The sequence below is a fragment of the Pleurodeles waltl genome, chromosome 1_1 (assembly GCF_031143425.1).
Source record: "Pleurodeles waltl isolate 20211129_DDA chromosome 1_1, aPleWal1.hap1.20221129, whole genome shotgun sequence".
NCBI lineage: Eukaryota > Metazoa > Chordata > Amphibia > Caudata > Salamandridae > Pleurodeles > Pleurodeles waltl.
This window is the reverse complement of record NC_090436.1, coordinates 956,995,510-957,023,224: the sequence shown is the minus strand read 5'-3', so window position 1 is coordinate 957,023,224 and position 27,715 is coordinate 956,995,510. Positions and strand designations below refer to the sequence as shown.

The 27,715-nt window shown below is 42.5% G+C and overlaps 1 protein-coding gene across 1 annotated transcript in view; it reads left to right on the top strand.

The window, feature by feature from the left end:
- The window catches only part of BANK1 (B cell scaffold protein with ankyrin repeats 1), a 2,047,355-nt gene that overhangs the window by 1,632,680 nt on the left and 386,960 nt on the right, over positions 1 to 27,715 (top strand). Inside the window, exon 8 of the mRNA XM_069230214.1 lies at positions 26,574 to 26,661. Within this exon, the coding sequence (XP_069086315.1) occupies positions 26,574 to 26,661 (88 nt within the window). The remainder of the gene's footprint in view (positions 1 to 26,573; positions 26,662 to 27,715) is intronic.

Genomic DNA, 27,715 nt, shown 5'->3' with positions numbered 1-27,715 from the left:
CATGGTGAACTATGAGTCCACGATCATGCCGAGGTTGCATGTGTGTTTCTTTTGGGGGAGGGGTGCCGAGGGTCAATGGCCACCAGGAGTCGTTTCAGGATGATGTGGATGGTCCCAGGATGAGGATCTCAGTCTTGTCAGAGTTGAGCTTGAGGCAGTTGCCCTTCATCCAGGTGGCGATGGCTTCCATCCCAATGAAAACACATAAACCTATTGAGCACCTTGCAATTTGAATCAACTGCATAAAACAAAATTATTCAATTGTAAACATTACAGCATATTAAAATACAGCTTAGATGTACATTTGTTTTCTGCACACATGTATTTCACGCAGATGATTTCATTTAAATCCGTATTAGTACGATTAATTCATGTTCATACAATACTCTTAATATACTTAATCTCTACTGTTTCATTAAATATAATACTCTTAATATTAATTCATCAGTAATTCGCTTGAATATATTTGCACAATATCTTTGATGCTGAAATGCAATGTCAAATACCAATGGAGAAAGAACAGTTGATGGACAGGATGTAGACCAAATCATTCACCCCCAATCACAGATCTGGATATAATCCATCAGTGTTTTTGCTCACCATGCCATTCCAGTTTGAACCCAACCATATGCAAATCAGTCTTGACCCTGTTCCCCATGGGAACAATCCAGCCAGGTCCTCACTGCCAGGCCAGGTCCTCACTGGATCAGAAACAAGCATTCTGGGACCGGTTTCGGGGTATCACCCCTCTTCAGCCAGGCTAGCTTGAACCTGGTGGAAGAGTGAGCAAAGGACCCACATCTGGGCATACCCTTCCCACTTGGAGCAACAAATGCAAAAAGAACAGTTAATGGACAGAATGTACACCAATTCAAACATTCACCCCTAGTCACAGATATGGGTTTAATCCATCAGTTTTTTTGCTCACTATGCCATTCCAGTTTGGACTCAACCATATGCAAATCAGTCTTGACCCTGCTCCCCATGGGAACAGTCCAGCCCAAACAGCAAGATCAGGTCTTCCCTGGACCAAAAAAAAAAAACATCCTAGGACCAGTTTCATTCAGGCTAGCTTGAATCTGGTAGTATCGAGAGCACGAGACCCACGTCTGGGCATACCCTTCCTACTTGGGGCGACAAATGCAAAAAGAACAGTTGATGGATGGAATGTAGACCAAATCAAACATTCACCCCCCAGTCACAGATCTGTGTTTAATCTATCAGTTTTTTTGCTCACATGCCATTCTAGTTTGGACCCAACCATACGCAAATCAGTCTTGACCCTGTTCCCCATGGGTCCTCCCTGGCACAATTAGTCAGAAAGTGCTCCCTCATAATCAAATTGTAAATCCCCTCAAAGGTACTTACCATGCTGCCCTGCATCCAGCCCTCTATTGCCTTAACTGAGATGTCTACAAAAACAACCCAGGACTGAGTACTTGTCTTCTGGTTGTCCCTAAATGTCGGCCTATTTTGCTCTGGGGTCAGACCAAACTTTTTAGTTAAGCACCTCTTCATACTAGGGTATGAATCTGCCTCCTCCCCACTTACGGTCAGAAGTCTATCCCTCCCAGAGTTGGGGACCAACTCCCATAGAAGTGAACCCCAGTATTGAGGCTTACGTCTCCTCATCTGGTGGGCCCTCTCAAAGGCCCCCAGCCATTTGTCTACATCATCCCTCTCTACATAGCAAGAACCACCCCTTGGGTAGTCAGGGGCAAAAACCCCTACCCATGGACATCTCAGATTCTCTGTCGCTGCCACCATCTCTTTTCTCTTTCTTGGCCCACTTTTTATTTTCCAGGGCCAGCTTCTCTTCCTCCAAAGCTATATATGCTAGCTGGGTTTCCAGCTCTCTTTCCCTACGGGACAGGTTCTCTTCTTCGGAAGCGACCCCATTCCCCCAACTAGCTTTGGGTATGGCCCTGGTAACTGTGTGCATTGAGGACCCGTCTTCCTCATCCTCACCAAGGCTCAGATGCCCTCCCCTGGGTAGTTGGAACTAGCATCCCCCCCCTCGTTTTCCTCTCCTAGAGCTTCCTCTGTGCCTAGGTTTTGGGCCTCAGCCCATGGTGTCAGGGATTTAATCAAAACATTTTTCGTGTGGTTAGTGGCTGCAGGCAACCCCCTCTCAGTACACAACCCCCTAAGCTAGACTACTGTCATTGTGGATAGGCTAGCCAGATCAAGCTCCATGGTTCCCTAGTTTTGTGTCAACAAAAACGTTTTGCAAAAATTGGAATCTAGAATTTAGAAAAATCACAAAAATGCAATAATTGAAATTAATCCACATTAAAAATAAAAAAATTTTTTTGCTTAGGACAATTTAAAGGATTTTTTATTTGCTTTGCTTAAAACTGTAGTGTGATACTGAACACAAGTACAGGATCCCACCACTGCGCACCAAAAATGTTAGAAAGGTGAATAATTGGTAAGGGCAGGTAAGTACCTACCCTTAGAAATAGGTCACTAACCCGCAAAGAATTAGGCCCATATTTATACTTTTTTAGCGCCGCATTTGCGTTATTTTTTGACGCAAAATTGGTGCAAACTTACAAAGTACAATGGTATTTTGTAAGTTTGCCCCACTTTCGCGTCAAAAAGCAGCGCAAATGCAGCGCTAAAAAAGTATAAATATAGGTCTTAGTGTTTTTTAGCGCATAGAAATGAATAGTGCCAATCTGGTCTTTTTGTTGCACCTCGACGGGGGCAAAGTCAAAGTTTAAGGCCAACCGAGATGGAGCCCTACTGGGCTACAGCAAGCGGGAGGCCACGGTCAAATGTTTACCTTCAGACGTAGTCATTTTCTTGAAGATTTTCTTCAGCAGGATGAAGTGGGCAGTCCGATTGACCTTCCTCGGATATGCGTCACAGGAGACCTCAGTGAAGATTTCTACATGCGGACTTAGATGATTTTTTGAGACGAAAATCCTTTGACCAGGCCAAACCTGAATCTTGATCTGATATCCCTGGAGCCCTCTTCGGATACACTGAGCGGGAGGTCCCAGTCAACTTTCTACGTTCGGACTTAGTCACTTTTTTGGAGATTTTCTTCAGCGGGATGAACCTGCCAGTCAGGCCGGGTCGTGGTAAGGCAAGCCGATTAGGCTCACTACGGCGGGTTAATCCCTCTATGGAGCTTTTTCCAAAAAGTTCACCATTCTTCTCCAAACTTCTGGATCTTCTTCAAGATCTTTGAAAGTCCTTTAGGAGTCCAGAACTCACCCCAAGGTTCTAGAAGCTCGGAGTTGCTCCTTGAGGGTGCGAACTTCAACTCCCAGATTGCACCTGACTCAAACTCCAAAATAGCCACTGGACAGTGGTCAGCTCGTCAGCATCTTCAGGATTTGATGCCTGGACTCTGGTTAGGTATTTTTCAACTGTAGCAAACAGGGAGTCCCTCCTTGAACCAGCTGAAGACTTGCAAAGTCCTTCTTGTGGTGAAGCCCAAGTGTATAGCTGGTGTAGTCCTTTAGAGTGCAGTGTCCAGGTGCAGGTCAGGAGTCCAGCAGGGCAGCCCTTCTTCTTCTGATGTTCTTCCTTGTAGGGATCTGAGGTGTGGGTGCAACTCTGCGATATTTATCCTTGCTCCTGTGTGAAAAATAGGGGGGTCCTGGGTATCCAATCACAAGCAGACCTCTTCCTCCTTTGATGACCACTACCTGGGAAGTGTGGCAAAAATCAATCCCAGGGAGCCACATTCCTTAAAAATCCAACATGGCTAAAAGTGATTTTGGGAGGTTAGATGTTGCTGAGCGCACCCACTGGTGTGGCTAAAAATCCTAAACCCATCCCTCGCCTGACCTCTCCTAATCTAAATAAGAGGGGACCTAATTGTCAGGGGTTGCAGGATGTGAGGGAGGTGCTGGGCTGCTCCAAATGTCCTTCCCTGCCTTTGAAGACCAGTATGGCTGCCCACCCCCCTTCCTGCTTCCCCATCAGCTGAGACAGATCTCCTCCCCCAGGCACACCCTTTGTGTTCAGCCCAGGCCACTTCACACCTCATCAAGGCAGCCTGGTCAGGCTGCCACAGTCTGGCCAATCAGAGAAGGGCACTACGGAGCTGAAGTTGGTAACTATCAGGTAGAGTTTTAAAACTCTTTACCTGAACTAGTTATATGAAATCAAACAATTGTAAGTTGTGGGATTTATTATAAAAAATAATTTGATAGCAAACTCAAGGTATCTGACACTTAAGGGGACTTTATTAATTAAAACCAGGCTCCTCATTTTAGCCTATGGAGGCCATTAACTACAGCAAGGGAAAAACAAATTTGGCTGGTTTACCTCGCTAGGGCTTATACAACAAATTTATAAGGTCCCTGCTTATAGTTACATGGCACCTAACCGTAGGGGCACATAGGGCACACCTTAGGGGTGCCTTGTATGTAAAAATAAGGTAATTTAAGACTTTGGAAGTACTTTTAATTGCAAAGTCGAGTTTGCAAATAGCTTTAGTTTAAAAGCTGCCAGCAAGGCAGGCCTGCCTTTAAAATGACACTGGGCACCCCAGCAGTGCACCTATGGATGCACTACCTATGCTGTGGTCCCTAAACCTACATACCCTACTATATACCAGGGACTTATAGGTAGGTTGATACTGCCAATTTTAATTAGCCGAATTTGCATATCCGCTTCACACAGAGCACTGGCCCTGGGACTGGTAAGCAGTACTCATGGCACAGCTAAGAGTCAGTAACCACCAGTATCTGTCCAAAATGTTTGGGGGTGACCAGGGCAAAAAAGGAGGACTTTCCTACAAAACTAAAGTCCAAAGCTGAATTGAAACAGAAAATACTCTTCAGGGGTCCCATTTGGAAAGCCTTCCTTGGTTTTCTGCGCTCTTAAGGCCTGACGCAGTTCAGCCAGCCTGCAGAAATGTTCATTTTGTAGCAGGTTGAATCTCCGGCGAGAGAGCCTTGCCACACATTTTACAGATAGGAATTCAGGGGACAGTTGCCAGCATATACCCGTGCAGGTTCTCCCCATGAGTTCCAAACCCTGTACAGCTAGAGATTCCAAGCCCAGTACAGCTAGAGGATGTAAGAAGCAGAAGACACACACCATGGAGATATGTATGTCATTTAGGTGTCATCAGGGGTCGCAGCTGGGACCCCTGGCTTGCCCTTTGCTACCCCTGCCACTGTTTTTCCGCCCCTGACCACAGAGGTGGCAAATTCAGTGAGAACACAGTAGCAAGTTGTACTTATGGACGTCAGTTGGGAATCCACTCCGTCTTTTGTCAATTTATTACACTAATAGAAAATAATATATTATACACTATTAGTGTAATAAAAATGGGAGTACAATTAGCTGGAATATGCCCTTCCATGACAGCAGAGATAAGCGGTGTAGCCAGACCTACTCCACCATGATTTCATAATTTAACACTTTGAAAACATGCTGCCTCTCCTATCACTTGTTGACTTTACTCTTGTCCTTGACCCTGTAAAGCACTCTGCTGCCATTTGGCTAGTTTTGTGCTATGGAAATATTGCATCCATACACATACCTTCATACTTTTCCAACCCTCGCATTATCATATAACGCTTCTGTAGAAATCTACATCCTGCCAGACAATCGGCCTCCGCCACGACACCCTTAGGAAGCCAATCACGCTTTTCCTATGTTTCATGGAATGCCTCACCTTACCCTTGTTGGGAGAACCCTGATTCCAAAAGCATGGCAGCAGAGACCTACCCTTGGGGATATGGCACAAATACCAGTATCAGACTCACAATTTGCCACCACCCATGCAGGATGCTAGTGAACAGGCATGTTTCATGTTTAAGCATCACTCTCAAAGAGAGTGCCTGGCTAAAGGGAAAGGGAAAGGAAGAAGCCCTGGTCAGAGTCAGTGATTCATGGGCACATGGGAAACAGAGAAAGGGTCTTCCACCGCTGTGAGATGTTCTGTGTATAATGCACCCTTGAAGTATAGGGATTTACTCAAGAAATGAGGTGTAGCGTGCAGCAATGTAGGAAGTACGAAAAGTCCCCTGCCTTTCCCTAAGAAGAGCTGTGCCTGCCTGTGTTGGTTCCCTGAGGTCTCTGACAGATTTTTTTCATTCCTCCCTCCTTCCCCCGAGAGACTGACAATCCTGCAAGCTCACTGAGTTTTGCAACTGGATCTAACACCCGTGGACATCAGATTCTGGGTATTACACTGCACTGGAGAAAATTGAACACTGCGATATTGGTAATTCCATGGGCACTATTACTGCCCCCAAAACACCAGGTAATGTGTATTGTAGGTGTTACTGTTTATACATCGATTTTTTAAATAAGCCCAAGTGAACTGCTGCTCCCGACAACAAGACATGTATAGAAACACACCAATCAAATCGTGTTTGGAGGGATCTTGGTCGAATGCTAATTACTCTGGTTCATTTTGGAGGTGAATCAGGCAATCCTATTTTAGGTCTGATGTCTACAACTCATAATGCACAGCCAAAGATGCTCTACAGTACATACGAATCATAGTCAGAAATATGGCAGCAGTATAAAATGAAAAAAGAAAAAACGCAGACCTAAGTTTACAAATATATACATAGCACTCCATAGATTTTCTGCTCTCTAGACTTTGTGCAGCATACAGAATTAGTTCGGCAATATGGAAGAACAGCTGCAAATGAAAATTCATAAATTAAAAAAACATCCATGGCTATGAGTATTCCTAAAGTAAATGCGCATACGGGGATTCCACAATGAAGCCAAGAAAACGAGGATTGATTTTTTTTTTTATGAATTCCCCTGTAAAGATACGTTTACTCTGAAAAATGGTTGGCAGTATCACTTGCTGGCAATGTGCTTTCTAGTGCTCAGTTGAAATATGTAACTGATCTCAGTGATTAGGTGGCTGGATTTTCTCGATGTAAAACACATCCTCCATCTCCCAATATATCAGGCTCTAAAAGCTAATTTTATATGGACTGAGGCCACACATTGCCCCATATTATGAGAGTGACGTACATTAATTACTGCTTCTGCAACCACTAGCACTAAGGCCCAAATTTAGGAAGGTCCTTGCTCTACCCAGCCCCACATTAGCGTAATTTTTCTTATGCTAATGTGGCATTGGGTTGGCAAAAATGCTGTGTCAAATTTACAAAGTGGTGCAATGCACGCATTGTGCCACTTTCTAAACCCTTGAGCCACATTATGCCTGAGCCAGGCATAATGTAAGCAAGGGAGGGCGTTCCTCCGTTAGGAGACCCAGAAAAATGGCACATTGGAATCTATAAGATTCCTCTGTGCCATTTGTTTCATCATTTTTAATGCCTGCTCATTGCAGGAGTTAAATTCAGGTACACCGTTGTTTATAATGGGCCTCTATGTACTTTGCAGGATTAGCGCCAACATTTTTGGTGCTATTCCTGCAAATTACCACAATAGCGTCAGAAATGATGATGCTATTGATCCTAACATGCGCCATGGTGCACCGTATTATTAATACGGTGCACACATGGTGACGTTAGGGGGGCACAAGAAAAGTGGCGCTTCACGTAATGAAGCACCACTTTTCTTTAATCTGAGCCAAAGTGTCACGGGATGTGGAGGTCCATACTTATAAACTGAACATTGAAAATACAAGCCTCAACATGCCCAGTGCGACTGGTTGTAAGGGGACCTTACGGACTGGCTAGTTGATGCTCAACATTCTTCTTGGCATCATACCACTGGTAACTTCTACTAATTATTATCTGGCAGTACAGAACAACTGTGTGGAGATGTGGGCCGGAAGCCATCTCCCTTTTGCTAGGTATCGTGACTACCAGACAGCTCTGATACTTTCATTTCAACAAGGTGCAGTCTAAAAGTAGTGGTTGTGAACATGGCCTCACACCTCATTACCAAATTGGATCAATCAATGCGGATTGTTGGGTTTTGAAAACTTGTCGTGCCCTTGAGAAGGCCTGGCGCAAGGACCACACCGCTGACAACATGACCGCCCTCAAGAACGCTACACGCGAACACCACCACCTGATCCGCACTGCCAAAAGGAACTTTTTCACCGACAGACTAGACAAAAACAGCCACAACAGCAGAGAACTCTTCAGCATCGTCAAAGAGTTCTCCAACCCCAGCGCCAGCGCCAACGCCGTCACGCCCTCACAGGATTTGTGCGAATCCCTCGCCACTTTCTTCCATCGCAAGATCAGCGACCTCCACGACAGCTTCGGACACCAGACCCAACCATACACCACTGAACCCGCTTCCCCGGACATCACCCTCAACAACTGGACCCACATCAACACGGAAGAAACCAAATCCATCATGAACTCTATCCACTCCGGCGCCCCTTCGGACCCCTGCCCGCACTTCATCTTTAACAAAGCCGACGACATCATCGCCCCGCACCTCCAGACCGTCATCAACTCTTCTTTTTCTTCTGCTACCTTCCCCGAATGCTGGAAGCACGCTGAAGTCAACGCCCTACTAAAGAAACCTACGGCTGACCCAAGCGACCTGAAAAACTTCCGCCCCATCTCTCTTCTACCTTTCCCAGCCAAGGTAATAGAAAAGACCGTCAACAAACAGCTGACCACCTTCCTGGAAGACAACAACCTGCTCGACCCTTCACAAACCGGATTCCGAACCAACCACAGCACGGAAACCGCCCTCATCTCAGTCACAGACGACATCAGAACCCTGATGGACAACGGTGAAACAGTCGCCCTCATTCTCCTCGACCTCTCGGCTGCCTTTGACACCGTCTGTCACCGCACCCTAATCACCCGCCTACGCTCCACCGGGATCCAAGGCCAGGCCCTGGACTGGATCGCCTCCTTCCTCGCTAACCGCTCCCAAAGAGTTTACCTCCCTCCGTTTCGCTCAGAACCCACCAAGATCATCTGCGGCGTACCTCAAGGCTCATCGCTCAGCCCGACACTCTTCAATGTCTACATGAGCCCCCTCGCCGACATCGTACGCAAGCAGGACATCATCATCACCTCCTACGCCGACGACACCCAACTTGTACTCTCCCTCACCAAGGACCCCGCCAGCGCCAAGACCAACCTACAAGAGGGTATGAAGGACGTCGCAGATTGGATGAGGCTCAGCCGCCTAAAGCTGAACTCTGAAAAAACGGAAGTCCTCATCCTCGGCAACACCCCGTCCGCCTGGGACGACTCCTGGTGGCCCACGGCCCTCGGCACCGCACCGACCCCCGCAGACCACGCCCGCAACCTCGGCTTCATCTTGGACCCTCTTCTCACCATGACCAAGCAAGTCAACGCCGTGTCCTCCGCCTGCTTCCTCACTCTCCGCATGCTCCGCAAGATCTTCCGCTGGATCCCCGCCGACACCAGAAAAACCGTGACCCACGCCCTTGTCACGAGTCGCCTGGACTACGGCAACACCCTCTACGCCGGGACCACCGCCAAACTCCAAAACCGCCTGCAACGCATCCAAAACGCCTCGGCCCGCCTCATCCTCGACGTACCCCGCAACAGCCACATCTCCGCACACCTGAGACACCTGCATTGGCTCCCAGTCAGCAAAAGGATCACCTTCCGTCTTCTCACCCACGCACACAAAGCCCTCCACAACAAGGGACCGGAATACCTCAACAGACGCCTCAGCTTCTACGTCCCCACCCGCCCCCTCCGCTCCGCTGGCCTCGCACTTGCTGCCGTCCCTCGCACCCGCCGCTCCACGGCGGGTGGGAGATCTTTCTCCTTCCTGGCGGCCAAGACCTGGAACTCCCTCCCCACCAGCCTCAGGACCACCCAGGACCACTCCGCTTTCCGGAGACTCCTAAAGACTTGGCTGTTCGAGCAGCGATAACCCCCCCTTTCCCCCCTAGCGCCTTGAGACCCGCACGGGTGAGTAGCGCGCTTTATAAATGTTAATGATTTGATTTGATTTGATTTGATTTGACACTCTTCACTGGTGGAGGCCATCAGTGACACACATTTGCTGTCTGAGTAAATTCAATAATTCTTGAAGTAGTCCACACAGTTGCATATGCATCCTACTATAGGTTGTGAGTGATTCACGAACGTTATATCAGCAAAACAAGCATTATTTTAGCAGAACAGGAACAACTAAAACATTAGCGTACTTGTATAATGACTAGAATTTAGACAGCAGCCTTACGACCAATGTACAGATTTTCATTGCTGACACTGGTCGGAGTTTCCCCACCCCTTACTGCACTGTGAAAGTGTTGGCACAACATGATAGCAGTATTTTCCACCAAACATCATAACTAATGATAATTAGTCAATTGTAATGATGAATCTTTCAGGGGATGCAACACGTATGAGACGGCAACAGTTCAAACCGGGGGAAGGATTTTATGAGAAGAATGAGCTAGGGCAGCCAAGTGCAAATTCATCACGATAGAGGTTTTCGTCTCTGACGTCCCCAATATTTGTGTTTTCACCAGCTTATGACCGTTCAAAAGGATCTGTACTTAAAATGCAGAAGTATGGCAAGTTTCTGGTTAGTGTGGCTATTTCTCCATGTGGCGAATATGGATACTTTAATGTCCGTCATTAAATATGGTTGATATGAAAATGTGACTTATCCTTGAGAGCTATTTGGCTGAGCCAATATTATATGTCTTTAAACAGCCTTCAAATCTTCTCTTGTTGGCATAATCTTTCACTCTTCTTTTTTGGTAGAGCTCATGTTATGCCAGAGGTTCCAGGAGCAATGGTAGCGCTTTTGACAGATAAGTTGCTGTGAAGATTTCCATGATTGTCTCTCAGAGTCTGACACAATATACATAAATTGGATGGTTTTGTGAGGCAGCAAACTTACTTAAAGTTCTTGAACCACGAAGCGTTCCATAATATCAATTTGGCTATAAGGGTATTTTCTTGCTATGATGAAAACACATATATTCACCAAAAACTCTAAAGTTTTTTTTTCCATTGAAAGGCAATTTATTGTCCTATTTCATGGGCTTGTGAATCACAAAGGTGGAAAACATTCCGCTCCGGGTATGAATGACAACATCTACCAAAGCGCCGGGAAAAAGCATATGTTCTGGGAACCAGGAAAACATGCATGGTGGAAAGGCAGAATACACAAGGTGGTATGGGTCCACAAAGTCAGAACGTTTGTTGAGAGGGATACCACAGTACTGTTGAGTGATCAGCTTTGCCGCATAATCAATGTGCAGTGTTTCCTGTTTGTAGTTCAGCTTCCCTAGGTCTTTGAACACATTTGTGAATAGCTTTATGAGATCAAATTGAAATGAGATGACATACAATGAGCAGACAAAGCAATAGAAGCACATCATTTTAATGGCAGATCTAAAACTCACATTGTAACCTGTGAAAGTGATTTGTTGACACCAAAGGCTTGGAACTGCACATTTGACAGGTTCAGTTAAGTGTCTTTGAGCAAACAGGGAAATTGTTCATTCGTCATGATGTTTATGCTGTTTGCAGTGTCCACCCTCAATGGAACTTTCACTCTGTTGACTTCAATCTTAAACACCACTTTTGTAAGAATAATTCTGTCAGCAAACTACTTCATATGGAGCATAGTTCCTCTGTTCCTACATTGGCAAGTTCAGAGGACTTTCATCAACGGGACAAGCCATTTCAAAGGATCAAGCTTGTGGTCCAGTAACCGGACTTGGCATCTTAGTTTAGCATATCTGACTTGTATTACTGTTGACCATTGAGGCTACTGGGCAGATTAAGAGTTTGGCAGGTGGGTTACTCTGTAAGAACGGTCCAGAGGCGAGTTGGTTTTAAGTATTTAATTCCTTTATGAAGTATCGTTTCAAGCCCCTCACACCAAGAAACGTCTCGTCCCAGCCTCAGCTCCAACTGTCTCCCGAGCCGAAGTTCCCATTTAGAACTCTACACACAACATTCTATTAACACGCAAAGCAATCTATTAACATTCTAATACCCATTACTACACATCTCCCCCAAAACATATATATATATTTTTTTATATAGAAGCAAATCTCGTAAGTCAACTAGCGATAAAACATTTTGCTGTACAACTCACAATGGAAATTGCAAATTCCCTCTAAAAAAAACTTAACCTTAATAATGCACAAAATCTCTCAATTTTAATGGTGTTCTGATATTCCTCCCAAACCTTCCCATCCTTCCTCCAGAAATAGTATCTTTATGTTCATTTCCAGTACTTGTTTCCAGACTTTCCACTTCTCTTCCGATGATATTTTCCTCATGTTCATTCTCAGTTCTTGCTTCCTGACTTTCCACTTCTCCTCCGATTACATTTTCCTCACATAGATCGTCCATCCAGTTATAATTCCTCAATCTGCCACCCTCAGACTTTTCCTTGCATTTAGCCAAGTGACTTAGATCAGACTCATTCTTGCATTTAGCCAAGCGGCTTAGATGCCACACCTTCCCATCACTCAACCGTGCTGAATTACAAAATAACTCGCTAACTACTAAAGGTTCGCTAAATCTACTTTCTCCCTTTCGTATCATACCATTTTTTTTCACTCTTACCCGGTCTCCCACCTTCACAGGCACCAATTTCACGTTTTGTTTCCGATCGTAATTCAACTTATACATTTTTTTTGCTTCTAATATTTTTTTTTTTACATTTTCTAAGGACCATTCAGAAACTTTTCCTTCCCGGATCCATGCACATTCCTTACTCACGGGTTCCCTACCTCTCATGATGACAAATGGACTTTTACCCGTACTACTACTAGGTGTTATCCTATATGCCCAAATCATTTTGAATATTTCATTTTCCCAATTCAATCCACTACTTGTTGCTAATTGCATTGTACTCTTGATTACACGGTTAAACCGTTCAACTAAACCATTCCCTTCTGGATGGTATACAGAAGTCAATTTGTGTATAATTCCATTCCTTTGCAGAAATTTTTTGAAAGTATCAGCCATAAATTGAGGACCGTTATCAGAAATTACACATCTTGGTAGACCTTCCTTAACAAATAACTTATCCAGAAACTTCACGACATCCTTACTCTGCACATTACCCGTGATTTTCACTTCCGGCCATTTAGAGAAATGATCCATTGCTACTATAATGAATTTCTTTTCACCCAGATCACTTTCAACCGGTCCCATGATATCGATACCAATTTTTTCCCATGGCAAATTTGGGCAAGGTACAGGAATTAATGGAGGTGTGAAAGTTTTCTGTGTTTTATCTGCATTGTCACACATGAGGCACTCTCTAACTAGTCTCTCCACCTGAACATCCAAGCCAGGCCACCAGTACATGTTCTTCACTCTCGCCTTGGTCTTAGAAATACCTAAATGCCCTTCATGGCACACACCCACAATTTTCGTGCGTAACAATTTTGGTGGTACAAAGTTGCCACACCTCAAGAGAACATTTTGCTCTTCACTAAGCTCATTTCGAACTTCCCAAAAACGCCGTTCTGTTTCACTGAGAATTCTTTTATTCGGCCAACCAGAACGTACATAAATCAATATCTTCTGCAATTCTTTGTCAGTCGCCATGTTTTTTTTCTAATTCATCTATGTTGATACCATCCTGTCCTTCATCAAATAGTAATGCGACTTGCTCATCCTCCACAAACTTCTCATCCCCTTCATCCCTAGAAGCCAAAGGTAATGGTAACCGACTTAAAAAATCAGCCACCCTATTCTTGGTGCCAGGTATGTATTGTACTTCGTAGTTGAAATCTAAAAGTTTTACAGACATTCTGGCCAGTCTCGGGGAAGCATTTTGTAACCCCTTGCTAGTAAGAACTTTTGTCAAGGGCTTGTGGTCGGTTCTAACTATCACTCTAAGTCCCCATATGTATTGTCTGAAATGCACCAAAGCCCAAGAACACGCCAACATCTCTTTTTCTATTACTGAATATTTACTCTCTGCATCAGATAACGATCTTGAAGCAAAACCAACAATCCATTCTTCATTCACATCATTTATTTGTGATAAAACGGCTCCTAACCCTTTTGCACTGGCGTCCATGGTGATAATAATTTTACTTAAAGGATCAAAACCTTTCAAGAAAGGAGCCTTACTAATCTCTACCGTCAGCTTATCAAATTCCTCCTGACAATTCTTGGACCAGACAAACTTAACTCTGGTCTTAAGTAGTTGTCTAATGGCAAACGTTTTTTCAGAAAAATTCTTTCTGACTTTTGAAACAAACTCAACCAGACCCAAAAAAGCACGTACTTCGTCCTTATTATGTGGCACGGGTGCCAACCTGACAGCTTCCATTAACTCTTCCTTTGGTTTTATACCATTCACACTAATTTCATGACCAAGGTATTTAACGCCTCTACAAGCAATCTTGCATTTGCCAAACTCTACAGTCAAACCTTTCATTTGAAACACGTCCAATACCCGATGTAATCGTTCATCATGTTCTTCCTTTGTCTTCCCCATTATAAGTACATCATCTTGAAAGAACATGACTCCATTTATACCCAATAATATGTCACTCATAATTCTCTGAAACATCGCAGCAGCAGAAGCTAGCCCAAAAGGTACCCTTGTGAAATGATAACAACCAAATGGTGTAATGAACGTTGTTAATTTTTTGCTATCAGGATCTAACTTAATTTGGTGATAAGCTGATTTTAAATCAAGTGTAGAGAACCAACTCATACCCTTCGTGTAAGCAAACATTTCATTAATCTTCGGTAATGGATACTGATCAACTATTATACTATCATTCAAGCTTCGCAAGTCGACCCACAATCTAATCTTACCATTCGCACGTTTCACAACAACCAGTGGAGAAATCCATTCTGCTGATTCTACACGCTCTATTATACCCTCATTCGTAAGTCTTTTAAGTTCGCATAAAACTTCTTCTCTGATCGAGAAGGGTACGTATCGAACCTTATGAACTACTGGTTTGACACCACTTCTTAATACAATCTTATGGGTAAAGTTGTTCAAACAACCCACATTCCCTGAAAACACATTGGAATATTTGTGAACAATTTCATCACTATTTACCAAACTTTCCGTTGATAGTACAGGTTCGAAACTATTTGGGTTCAGGATTATATCTAATTTTCCTTGATTTTCCCACCCCAAAACCGAAGGACCCTTTTCTGAAATATACAATTTGCACATTGCCCTTTTACCTTTAAATTCGAATTCCATGTTTTTGTAACCAATAAAATTAATTCTCTCCCCAGTATAACTCTTCGCTTTCACATCCGTACTATCTAGTTTGTCACCATAGGTTTCTTTGAATTTTTCTAACCATAATTTATTTTCTATTATAGAGAAAGGCGAGCCAGAATCAACTGTTACTTTGACAGTAATACCACCCATGCACAACTCGCATACAGGTTTTTTTTTCAATGTTTGCTCTATATTCAGTAAATCATATTCTATGCAAAAGACTCCACTTTCATCGTCCCTCTCCTCCTGACAATCCGAATCATTCTCTTCTACGATAAACTTAATATTTCCTTTTTTAGAACTTTTGCACACTCTTGCAAAATGCCCAATGCGACCACATATTGAACATTTCTGATTTTTTGCTGGACATTTCTTATTATCAGCAAAATGTTCAGTACTACCACAACTATAACATTTTTTTTTATTATGTTGATCACGTTGTTCCTTCTATTTAAAGCGTACTCCCTTCAAGTCATTTTTGCAGCTAGACTTTTCTTTAGTGATCAAAACTTGTTTAGTATCTCTCATATCCTCTTCAATGGCTTTGATGCAACTTCCAGTAAGTTCCGCTTTTTTAACTAGCACAATAACTTCTTTCAATGGCGCCTCACCATTTACCCACAATTTGTATTGAATGTTAGAATTACTGGTGTGCATAACTATTTGATCACGTATGAATTCTTCTTGTAATCCTCCAAATCTACACGTTTTAGCCAAGTTTCTAAGAGCGGATACATACTCTTCAACAGATTCAGACTTAAACAGTTTCCTTTGAAAAAATTTGAATCTATCCACTGCTACGCAAACCTTCGGAGAGAAATGAGCGTCCAAATCCTCTAACGCTTGGGTAAATACATCTCCACTATCAGCATCGCTCCTAGTTTTTTTTTCCATCTCATTGTACAACTTCAAACCTCCAGGTCCAATGCAATGCAATAAAGTTTTCTTTTTTTTCTCAGCAGAAAATTCCTCTTCCTCGAAAGTATCAATGTAATTACAAAAATATTCTCTCCATTCTTGCCATCTCATGACAGGCTCTCCTTTCGCTAAAAGAAATGGTTGGTGTGCGTGTAAATTCAGACTAGACATTTTTTTTTTTTTAATTTATATGCTCCTCTAATAAACCTTCAAAGAGCCAGGAAATAACTGTGAAACGTATGGTTTATAAAAACTGTATTCAAGCTTGGAAGTGTGTTGTTTACATGAGTCTTGGTTCAATTGTTTAGTATCTCAAAAGTTTATTTTAATTCCAAGCGCATCGTCACACGTAGGCTCAAAAGTTAATTTGAATTCCAAGCGCGTGGTAACAACCACTGTGCACGCGCCAGATTTTTCAAAAGACGCACAAACAGCTGACACAGCGCGCCCAGGATGATATTGCAGGCGCGTGCCCGTGCTATGATGCTGCTCGAGCTGTGCCGAAACAGCGCAGGCTGAGCAGAAAAGCTGAGTGCGTAGGGGTGTGCCACTCACCAGGATCCGGAAACAAGAAACAAGAATCAATAGAAGACACCTCCCAGAGTGTCCTACGGTATGGAAGACACGAAGAAGCAGCAGGTATCCGTCCGGATGGACCTGAAGGAAGGAGGTGGTGTGGGGGGCTGACCTTTTACCTCGTCGCCAATTTCTGTAAGAACGGTCCGGAGGCGAGTTGGTTTTAAGTATTTAATTCCTTTATGAAGTATTGTTTCAAGCCCCTCACACCAAGAAACGTCTCGTCCCAGCCTCAGCTCCAACTGTCTCCCGAGCCGAAGTTCCCATCTATAACTTTACACACAACATTCTATTAACACGCAAAGCAATCTATTAACATTATTCTTATAAAAAACACCACTTTTGTAAGAATAATTCTGTCAGCAAACTACTTCATATGGAGCATAGTTCCTCTGTTCCTACATTGGCAAGTTCAGAGGACTTTCATCAACGGGACAAGCTATTTCAAAGGATCAAGCTTGTGGTCCAGTAACCGGACTTGGCATCTTAGTTTAGCATATCTGACTTGTATTACTGTTGACCATTGAGGCTACTGGCCAGATTAAGAGTTTGGCAGGTGGGTTACTCCATCACAACGGTGACAGATATCCCATCCACTGAAATACAAATCCCATTATATCCTATGGGATTTGGGGATTTATATTTCAGCAGACAGGATATCTGTAGCTGTTCCAAGAGCACTGCCGAAAAATCGGTGACTGAGATTTGCATGTTCTTCACACAGCAGATTGTTCCACCTCCACTGTCTTTGTGCATCTGATTGTTGTTGGGCTTTTGTGAAAGCTTTTATCACAAAAAAAGCGTTCTACAAAAGAATGAGTCAGATGGCCCTAGCCTTCACGGCGTGCAATAGGATATATGTGATCATGCTCTCACTCCACTACATGTAAGTAAATTGCATCACAACTATGTTTTCGTTATTTCATTCGTAATGTTAGTGTTTGTGGATATTCAAACATTTTGCCGTTGGTGTTGTTCTCTTCTGTACTGGGTTTTTGATGGTCTTTGTGAGTGTGTAGAAGCTCTGTTATCTTTTATGGTCAGGGGAAGGTTCTTATATATCTGTGATTTAATGGCACTACAATGATTGCCCCTTAGAGTTCCCTGGAAACTTTAGGGCCGCAGACTGCAGACATCACAGTTCAGGGATCCTACTATTGATGTTAAATGCTCTGGAAGGCGACCTGTGGTTGGCCTAAAGTCATTCATGTTTTAATTGGAATATTTGTGTGGAAAAGCAAAAAAAAAGAAAACAAAATTCAAAGAACACATTTGAATCGATAAACTCACTTTCAATTAGGAAGTGAAATAAGGTTAATTGCATTAATATGAATTGTTCTTGATTCAAAATATATAAATATATCTTTATTTTTAAAGCTAAAACGTTCTCTACAAGCATTTTTTTTCTATTTTTTAGGTATCATAACTCAAGTGATGCCAGATATGTTTCTTTTAATATTAGAAGACTCCGAGTGTCGTGCCCCCTTTATCCTGCTAACGACCGCACATAAAGTACTTACTTACCTTTTGCAGAGCTTCTCATTTATAAACTTCTAACTATACTCTGTCGGGAATGACCAACGCAAGTAAGTTCAAACGTAGACTTTATTTCATAAAACTAAATGACCCCGACAAACAGCAAAGGTGTCTGTTCAACACCGCACTCTCAACCGTCTCCTCTTCATCAGCCCCTAGAATGCCCCAGTTGCTGTGCTCGAACCCAGTGACACCACAATAGAAGGAATGCCAATGTCACTAGGCACGAGCATCACAACACATCTTCCCCTTAACAAAAGAAAATTAAACAAGTGCATGTTTACATATTTAACCAAGCAGAAAACATGATACAAATAATAAATACTTCATACACAACAAACATAATCTTGAAATCTGCTAGTTTTCTTTGCAGAATTCTTCGTTTGACTATTTATGACTGACTGATCAAATGTCCAGAGTCATTATGATTTGACTTCTTCCAGTCCAGTCAAACTTGCATTCCTTGTGTTCCGGAATGATTTATTTATTTTCCTTCTCAGCTGGAACAGAACTAACATTTCTGCACACAGACAAAGATGACATATGCCATACTTTGCCATTGCTCAAACAAACTGAATTACAGTACATTTTTTCAACCCTAGGAGGGTTTGAAAATCGGTTAAAAACTTTCCCAATGAAACCAGGTTTCTTGATCTTTACCAAATCACCAACTTTGATGACTTGTTCTTTACACCTGTTTTTAGTATCAAAATATAGTTTACTTTGTTCTTGAGAACACTTAGGCCCATATTTATACTTTTTGACGCACAACTGCGCCAACGCAGCTGTGCGCCCAAACCAAAATTTTACCGCCGGCTAACGCCATTCCAATACGCCATGCGGGCGCCTTATTAATGGAATGACGTTAGCCGGCGCTGCGGACTGGTGGGCGTAAAAAAAAAATGACTCACACCAGGCAGCGCCGGCGTATGGGAAAATGGGGGTTGTGCGTCAAAAAATGGTGCAAGTCAGGTCTGAGGCAAAATTCAGGCCTCAAACCGGATTTGCGCCATTTTGTTTGACGCCCAACCTCCATTGACATGACTCCTGTCTTAGCAAAGACAGGAGTCATGCCCCCTTGCCCAATGGCCACGCCCAGGGGACTTATGTCCCCTGGGCATGGCCATTGGGCATAGTGACATGTAGGGGGGCCCAAATCAGGCCCCCTATGCCACTAAAAAAATCGGAAAAAAATACTTACCCGAACTTACCTTTACTTCCCTGGGATGGGTCCCTCCATCCTTGGGGGTCCTCCTGGGGTGGGCAAGGGTGGCAGGGGGCAGGGGCGGGCACCTCTGGGCTCCTTCCGAGCCCATAGGTCCCTTAACGCCTGCCCTGACCCAGGCGTTAAAAAAAACGGCGCACATCAGGCTGTGCGCCGTTTTTTAAGGCCCACCCCCTCCTGTGCGTCAAAATGACGCCAGAGTATAAATAAGGGGCACAGGCCTTAAAGTAATTTTTTGGAAGGGAATGCCTCCCTTGCATATAATTAACGCAAGGCTGGTTCCCCCTTCCAAAAAATGACGCACATGGTGGAATTTTGACGCCCGCAGGGTCGGGCGTCAAAGTATAAATATGGGGCAGGGTTTGCGCCGATTGTGCGTCAAAATTTTTGACGCACATTCGGCGCAAACAGAGTATAAATATGCCCCTTAATGTTTTGTTTAACTTGTTTACGTGTCCAATCCACCTTCCTATCACCTGTCAACCAACCCCCATTATCTTTTCCAATGGGAATCCTACCTCTAATCAATACAAATGGTGAAAGCCCAGTGGAATCATAAGTCGTAGTTCTGTAGGACCACAAATTCTGCATTAATTCACTCCTCCAATCCCAATTATTATTACTGGCCAATTGAATGACACCCTTCATCACATGATTGAATCTTTCCACTGCTCCATTACCCGCTGGATGATATAAAGAAGTAGTATTATGCAAGACACCCTTCCTGTCCACAAACTCCTTGAACATCCGTGAAACGAATTGGGGACCATTATCACTCACAATGCATTTATGTAAAACCTCTCTCAAAAACACTTTTTCCAAAAAAACATATAATTGAGGTCACATCCGCCTTGTTAACAATCTCCATCTCAGGCCATTTTGTGAAATGATCAACTAACACCAGTAAAAACCTTTGTTTGTCTTTATACATTACTGGTCCTACAATATCAATTCCATTCCTTTCCCAAGGTCCATTGGGACAAATTAAGGGATTCCGCAGTGGTTTTAACATGACCTTGGACATGTCAGACCTGTGACAAGCTTCACAATCCCTAACTTTCCTTTCTACGTCTGAATCCAGACCTGGGCACCAATATGCACACCTAACCTTGTTTTTAGTTTTTCCAATACCTAAATGTCCTTCATGATATAAATCAACAATTCTTTGTCTTAAACACATTGGGGGAATAACCCCCATTCCTCAACACTAATCCACCTTTTAAAGAAAGTTCATGTCTCAACTCCCAAAATAAACTAATGCACTGATCTAACAAGTGTTTTTTAGGTCATCCTTTTTTAATGTAATCACTAACTACAATCAACATGTCCTCCTGAACTTGTGCTTGTTCCCATTCCTCCTTAGTAATGCCAGGGAAATCAGCCAAAATATTGGCCACAGTAAACGTCTCAATATCAGTATCCTCTCCACCCTGTACAGGTAGTGGCATTCTGCTTAAAACATTTTCCACCACATTTTTGACCCCGGGAACATATTGTATGCTGTAATAAAAATCCAAAAGTCTAACAGACATACGAGCTATGCGAGGAGAAGCTATAACCAACCCCTTTGTGGTCAAGACCTTTGTAAGTGGTTTAAGGTCACATCTTAACAAAACATGGTAACCCCAAATGTAGTGTCTGAAACGCTCGAAACCCCACACGCAAGCCAGTGTTTTGTGCTCAATCACAGAATATCTCTCTTCTGTAGGAGTAATTGAACGTGAGGAAAAAGCTATGGTTCTCTCAAACACCCTCTTTATCGATTTGAGATAAAGTTGCACCAATGCCCTTCGAGTTGGCATCTGTGGTAACAATACTTTGCAACATGGGATCAAACCCATACAATGGTGGAGCGTCAGCTTCTTCATTTTTGATTTCTTGAAATGCATCATCACATTGCTCATTCCACACAAATTTGTTGTTAGTTTTAAGTAGTTGTCGTAATGCAAATGTTTTTTTTTAAAGTTGCGAATAAATTTGGCATAAAACTCAGCAAGACCTAAAAAGGCTCACACATAATCCTTAGTCTGAGGTCTAGGTGCATTTTTCATAGCTTCAACTAATTCTAATTTGGTTTGATACCTACTTCTGAAATCTCGGGTCATAAATAATTTATTTTATTTTCAGCAAATTTGCACTTACTAAGTTCAGCTGTTAAACCATGTACACTTAATCTTTGCAAAACTTTATCTAGAATCTGGTCATGTTCCTCTCTATGTTTCCCCATTATCAAAATGTCATCCTGAAAAATCAGCACATTTTTCATACCTGATATTACCTTGTGCATCAACCTTTGAAACATGGCTGCCGCAGAGGCCGACCGGAAAGGTACCCTTTTGAATCTGAAACAACCAAATGGTGTTATTAAAGTTCTCAAACTTCTACTCTCAGCGTGTAATGCAACTTGGTGATACGCAGCTTTAAGATCTATGCTAGAAAAACATTTCATACCTTTGGTTCTAGCTAACATCTCTCTAATCCTGGGTAAAGGAAACTGATCCACCACAATACTTTTGTTGAGATCTCTAAGGTCAACACATAATCTCAATTTTCCATTTTTATTTTTAACTACCACCAAGGGTGCAACCCACTCTGCAGACTCTAAAGGGTCAATAATACCATCAGTCTGCAACTTGTGTAGTTCCTTCTCTACCTGTTCCCTTGCAGAAAATGAAATGCATCTGACTTTGTGAATACACGGAGTGGCATTTGCTGTATCTTGTGTTGGAAATTGTTAAGCTTCCCTAAGTTCCCTGAGAAAACCATCGGAATTTGTTTTGCAATCTTTACTATAAATTCTGCATCTTGTTGGACCACCGATACAGAAGTTGAACTACTGGGATCCAAAATTATACCAAGTTCACCTTGATCCTTCCACCCAAGCACCGATGGGCCTGTGTGAGAAACATACACTTTGCAACGTGCTTGCTTATGTTTGAATTTAATTAACAGTTTTTTGTAACCCACTATATTAAGGGACTCACCTGTGAACTTTTTAGGAGCAATATCCGACATTTCAAAACAATTTCCTAAAATGGGTTCAAAACATTGATGCCACACCTCTTTGTTGACAATAGTGTAGGGAGAACCCGAATCAGCAACAACAGAAATGTCTACACCCTCAATCGAAATTTGACATAAAGGTCTACTACTGTTACTTTTTACATTTTGTACATTTTCGACAATATTAAAAATGCATACATTTGAATCAGAATCCTCTGAAGAACTGTTTTTATCCAAATTGCACTCTTTCACACACTTCACACACATGTCTCGAATACCATTTTTCTTTTACCATACACTTTGGCAAAATGCCCCAGTACACCACAACTTGAGCATTTCTGATTACGAGCAGGACATTTCTTGTCATTAGCTAAATAGTATTTGCTCCCACATCTGAAACAGGATTTCTTGTCTTTCACATTCACATCCTCTTTCTCTTTACGTGAAGATCCGCCTAACTTATAATATACTTTGTTGCTTTTCTTCACCAAATTTATCGTAGCATTATTAGCTAATTTCGAAAACAACTTATCCGCATTGCGCAAAACAGCCTTAGCACATCTTCCTGTTAGTTCATTACTTTTAACCATTTCTATAACTTCCTGTAACAATGCTTCCCCTCTTGCCCAAAGTTTCCCTTGAATGTTAGGGTTCGCTGTGTTCATTATAATTTGGTCTCTAATAAAATCATCATGTAAATTTCCAAATTTACATGAAAGTGCCAAATTTTTAAGCGCAGCCACATAATCCTCCACTGATTTTGCCAGTTGTTGCTTCCTATGGAAAGATTTGAATCGATCCACAGCTATGCACACAGTTGCTTTAAAATACTCAGTGAGGTCTTCAAGTGTGTGACTAAACACATCGCCTTAATCTGGTGCTCTATCTTTTTTATTTATACTGTTGTAAATTTTTAAGCCTTTTGCGCCCAAACAATGTAACAAAATGTTCTTTTTTTTCTCCGGTGTAAGTTCCTCTGTGTCTTCGAACGTAGAAATATAATTCTCAAAATATTCTCTCCACTCTTCCCATTTTAATGTAGGTTCTCCATTTTTAGGCATGAAAGGGTCAGGTACAGTGAGATTCCATATGTTACTTGAAGCCATTATGCTCCTCTTCTTTTTTTTTTTAAACTCAGGCACAAATAAAACTGTATTAAATTCTGCTTTCTTATTTAAGTTTTTTCTTTAGTTACTAACCGTAAACTGTAGAAAATGTAATGTAATCAAAACTGAGAACAACCAGAAACATTATTGGTTTAAAACAACAACGACATTTTTTTTTAGTGTCCATGTATGTCATACACAGTATCCATATGCCTGCAGATCCATAAAGAAACCATCACGTGCTGACTCATTTACGCACAAGAGAATGTAGAAGAAAAGGCTGCAACGCGCATGCGGGTATGCGCGTGCTGGTAGAAGAAACACTCACGTGCGAATGCGCAAGAGAATGTTCAATACAAAAAGGCTGTTACGCGCGTGCGGGTATGTGCATGGCGATAATGCAGTCAGTTGATCGCACACGTCAACCCCGTGGGCTTGAAGTTGCACGAGCCCCAATGTAAATGCTGCCCAATGGGGTGCAAATGATGGAAAAATTAAAGTATCCTACCGCAAATACTTTACACTTCTGCCCACACAGTAATTCAGTCAGTCTCCTGCGTCGAAGAACGCCCTATCCTTAAACCGGAAGTCAACACGAAATCCCAAAGTTTGAAGACGCGCAGATACGTGGTCGAGATCGCTCAGTGCCAAAATTGTCAGGAATGACCCACGCAAGTAAGTTAAAACGTGGACTTTATTTCATAAAACGAAATGACCCTGATAAACAGCAAAGCGGTCCATTCAACACCGCACTCTCAACCGTCTCCTCTTCAGCAGCCCCTAGAATGCCCCAGTTGCTGTGCTCGAACCCTGTGACACCTCAATAGAAGGAATGCCAATGTCACTAGGCACGAGCATCGCAACATACTCCCAGTACGCTTCAGAAAAAAATCGAAATTTCATTACTTTTCTCGTTTTCTTTTGAATTTGTTTTGTATTTCACTTGCAGTCTGTATGCCTTGAGATACAGCTCACATAGCAGTAGTGTTCTGGCACCTTCCCTATAAGAAGGAATGACATAATATTGTGACTTTCTATTTATAACTTTGTACATATAGGCCATAGTTGCTGAAACACTCCGGAAATCAACTAGAGTCAATAGAAAAGTTTCTCCTTTTTCAACAGTGTCCTGATACTTTACGATAAGTCTCAAGGAAAATTAATGTGCTATAAAATACTTTCAGCGAGTCCTTATTCTAAAAAGAAAAGTGTATCTGCACCCACCTCTTTACTACTTCAGATGATTGCATATTTACGGCTTTCAGACATTCACTATGGGCCCTATCTACAAAGGTCAATAGAACCCATACTAATATCTCTGCCTAAATCTAGGTGGCAATTCTTCATGGGTGGAATTCATTATTTCCTTATGGAGTCGCCACTTAGATTTAGACTTATATGTGTTAAGCTGCTGAAATGAGGGAGAGGAGTCTCCTACAACCAAATTTATGACAGGGAAAGGTACTATTAGTAACTTAGGGCCTTATTACGAGCTCCAGCCTCATGGTGGTGGTCAGACCACTGCATCTGTGGCGGTCCGACCACCACATTACGAGGTTATCACCGTCCCCATCAGGATCAGTGATCCCAACAGGCTGACGGCAGTCCTGGTTGTAATCAGCCAGGGTGGCACTGAACTCAGCGTTGCCCTGCTGATTACAGCCTTGTTCTCTGCCAGCCTGGTCATGCTGGGCTGGTGCCCCCTGCGTGCCACAGCATTGCCGCCCGCTCTATTATTTGCCAGCCACATTGCTGCCGCACCTTTCCCACTGGGCTGACCCATAGAAACCTTGGTTTCCTCCGGTCAGCTCAGTGGGAATGTCGTAATGGGGACGCGGGGAGGTCGCCAGCACCGCAGCGACCTCCTTGTCAAGAGTTTGGCGGATGGATGTTTCCGTCCACCAGACTCACAATCAGCCCCAAGTATATGTTCTTTTTTTAAAAAAAAGATAATAATTACAGTCTTAAACCCTCAAACATTTACAGTAGTAGTTGTATTAAATACATTACAAGTTTTGTTGCAAGGCAAGATTTATGTTATTTTTATTCCACATTTTTTTTCAGGTACCATTTAAATTAAAATAAGTAATTTGTTTTAAAAAATCTTAACATTAAAATAAATATATTTTACTTAAAACATATAACATTAAAAACCTAAAAAATAAATTTTACATAAAATGTAATTTATTTGAATTTATTTTATAATTGTTTCTATAAGTTGTCAGTGTTATTGTCATTGCTTGCATCCATTGTTTTCAATAAGAGAGTACCTCAGTACTAGTGGTTGCCCATTTGTGGTGCTTACCTTACTCTAAGTTTTGACTGGAGTACATTTAAGACTCTGTTATCAACAATACTACTGCCGCAGATGTAAAGAAATATTTTGTGATTTTGAACTATCACGTTTTTTGGGATATGTTTGAATTGGCATGTACCACACTAAACTTCTCCTTTAATTTCCCTAAACTCCACTCATTTATTAATAATTAGTCCAGATTTTCGCATCGCTTCCCCTTGCCCCTCCCACATGTACTACTAAAGCCTATACCTTCTTGTGTGGATATCTTCCCACCTGCCGCTGAGATACATCTACAAAAAAGGTATGAGAGTTGGAGATCTCGATCTGAAGGTTTGTGAATTGCATTTTGGAGCAAGTAAAGTAGTAATACTTTACATACTCCAAAAGAAAGTTTGTGAACAGGGCCCAAAGTTTTCCAGAAATATATAGTGAAAGCTGTGACTGTTGCAGGCTTACAAGTTAATTCTAGAAAACAAAACTTGTAAATTCATATTTGCAAGAATGTAAATGCATTTCCACATGCTTATTTGTAGTTGTGCAATTATGCATGACGAAATGCCACTCTTGTTACCGGGGTACATCTCCTACCATTTCCGGGGAAGGTTCCAAAGCTTTCCCTGAAAAGCCCTCTCTATTACTCTCACTCCTCCTACCATTTGAGTGTTGTTTACTTGCATGTAATTTTTTTTCCATGGCAGAGTAATATTGCATGTAAGTGAAAGACATTTCAGTTGCAAAGTCACACTTTATCTACTGTAGATACAAAATAGTGCATGCCTGACTTTCGTTTCATCTTTCCTTTCAGATTTCTTCATGGGAAAATGAGTATTTGGAACAAGGAGAGGAAGAGTCAGAAGATGAAAATATTTATGTTTCCATGCACTTTGCTTCAGGTATGTCAACTATCCTAACTTGCTTTCGGCAGTTTTGCTAACACATGCCTAATGTAAGAATTGCTAAATCTCAGGCAGAATTCAAAGCAGTGATGCAAAATTGGAACATGTGTTGATAAAAGAAAGACAAAATTCAGTAACATCAGTCTAATTTATTGATACCTGAGCCCACTAAAACAGGGACTAACCATGTGCAAATCTGTATTGGCCTTCCTGTAGGGACAGCCCAGCAACAGGCTACATCCTTCCTGAACGGGGACACATGTAAATCCTTACTGCTCTTATTATTAGGTCTGATATGGTAAATGTAGCTTGAATCATATGGCACACTTAACTATGTGTACATGCCAAACTTACAGCATCTCACTAGAAAAAAACGTGATGAGGCCCATCAAGGCTGAACCTAGTAGGTGTCCCTCATTCAGAGGTAATGTGTGGTCTAGGACTTCCAGCTGGATAATTCCTACTGGAAGAGAACCAATGGTGATTTGCATTGCATACTTTCCTGTCTTTGTGGTACAGTGAGAAAAAAACACAATGGATGGGAATGAGATCCAAATAAACTACAAATGCCTGCGATTATTTCAAGCATTCCTCACATCTCTATGTTTGCTTTGAGTTTTTTAGGCCCATATTTATACTTTTTGACGCACAACTGCGCCAACGCAGCTGTGCGTCAAAAATGTTACCTCCGGCTAACGCCATTCCAACGCGCCATGCGGGCGCCTTATTAATGGAATGACGTTAGCCGGCGCTGCGGACTGGTGTGCTTCAAAAAAAATGACTCACACCAGGCGGCGTATGGGAAAATGTGGGTTGTGCGTCAAAAAATGGTGCATGTCAGGTCTGAGGCAAAATTCAGGCCTCAAACCGGATTTGCGCCATTTTTTTTTAACGCCCAACCTCCATTGACATGACTCCTGTCTTAGCAAAGACAGGAGTCATGCCCCCTTGCCCAATGGCCATGCCCAGGGGACTTTTGTCCCCTGGGCATGATCATTGGGCATAGTGGCATGTAGGGGGGCCCAAATCAGGCCCCCCTATGCCACAAAAC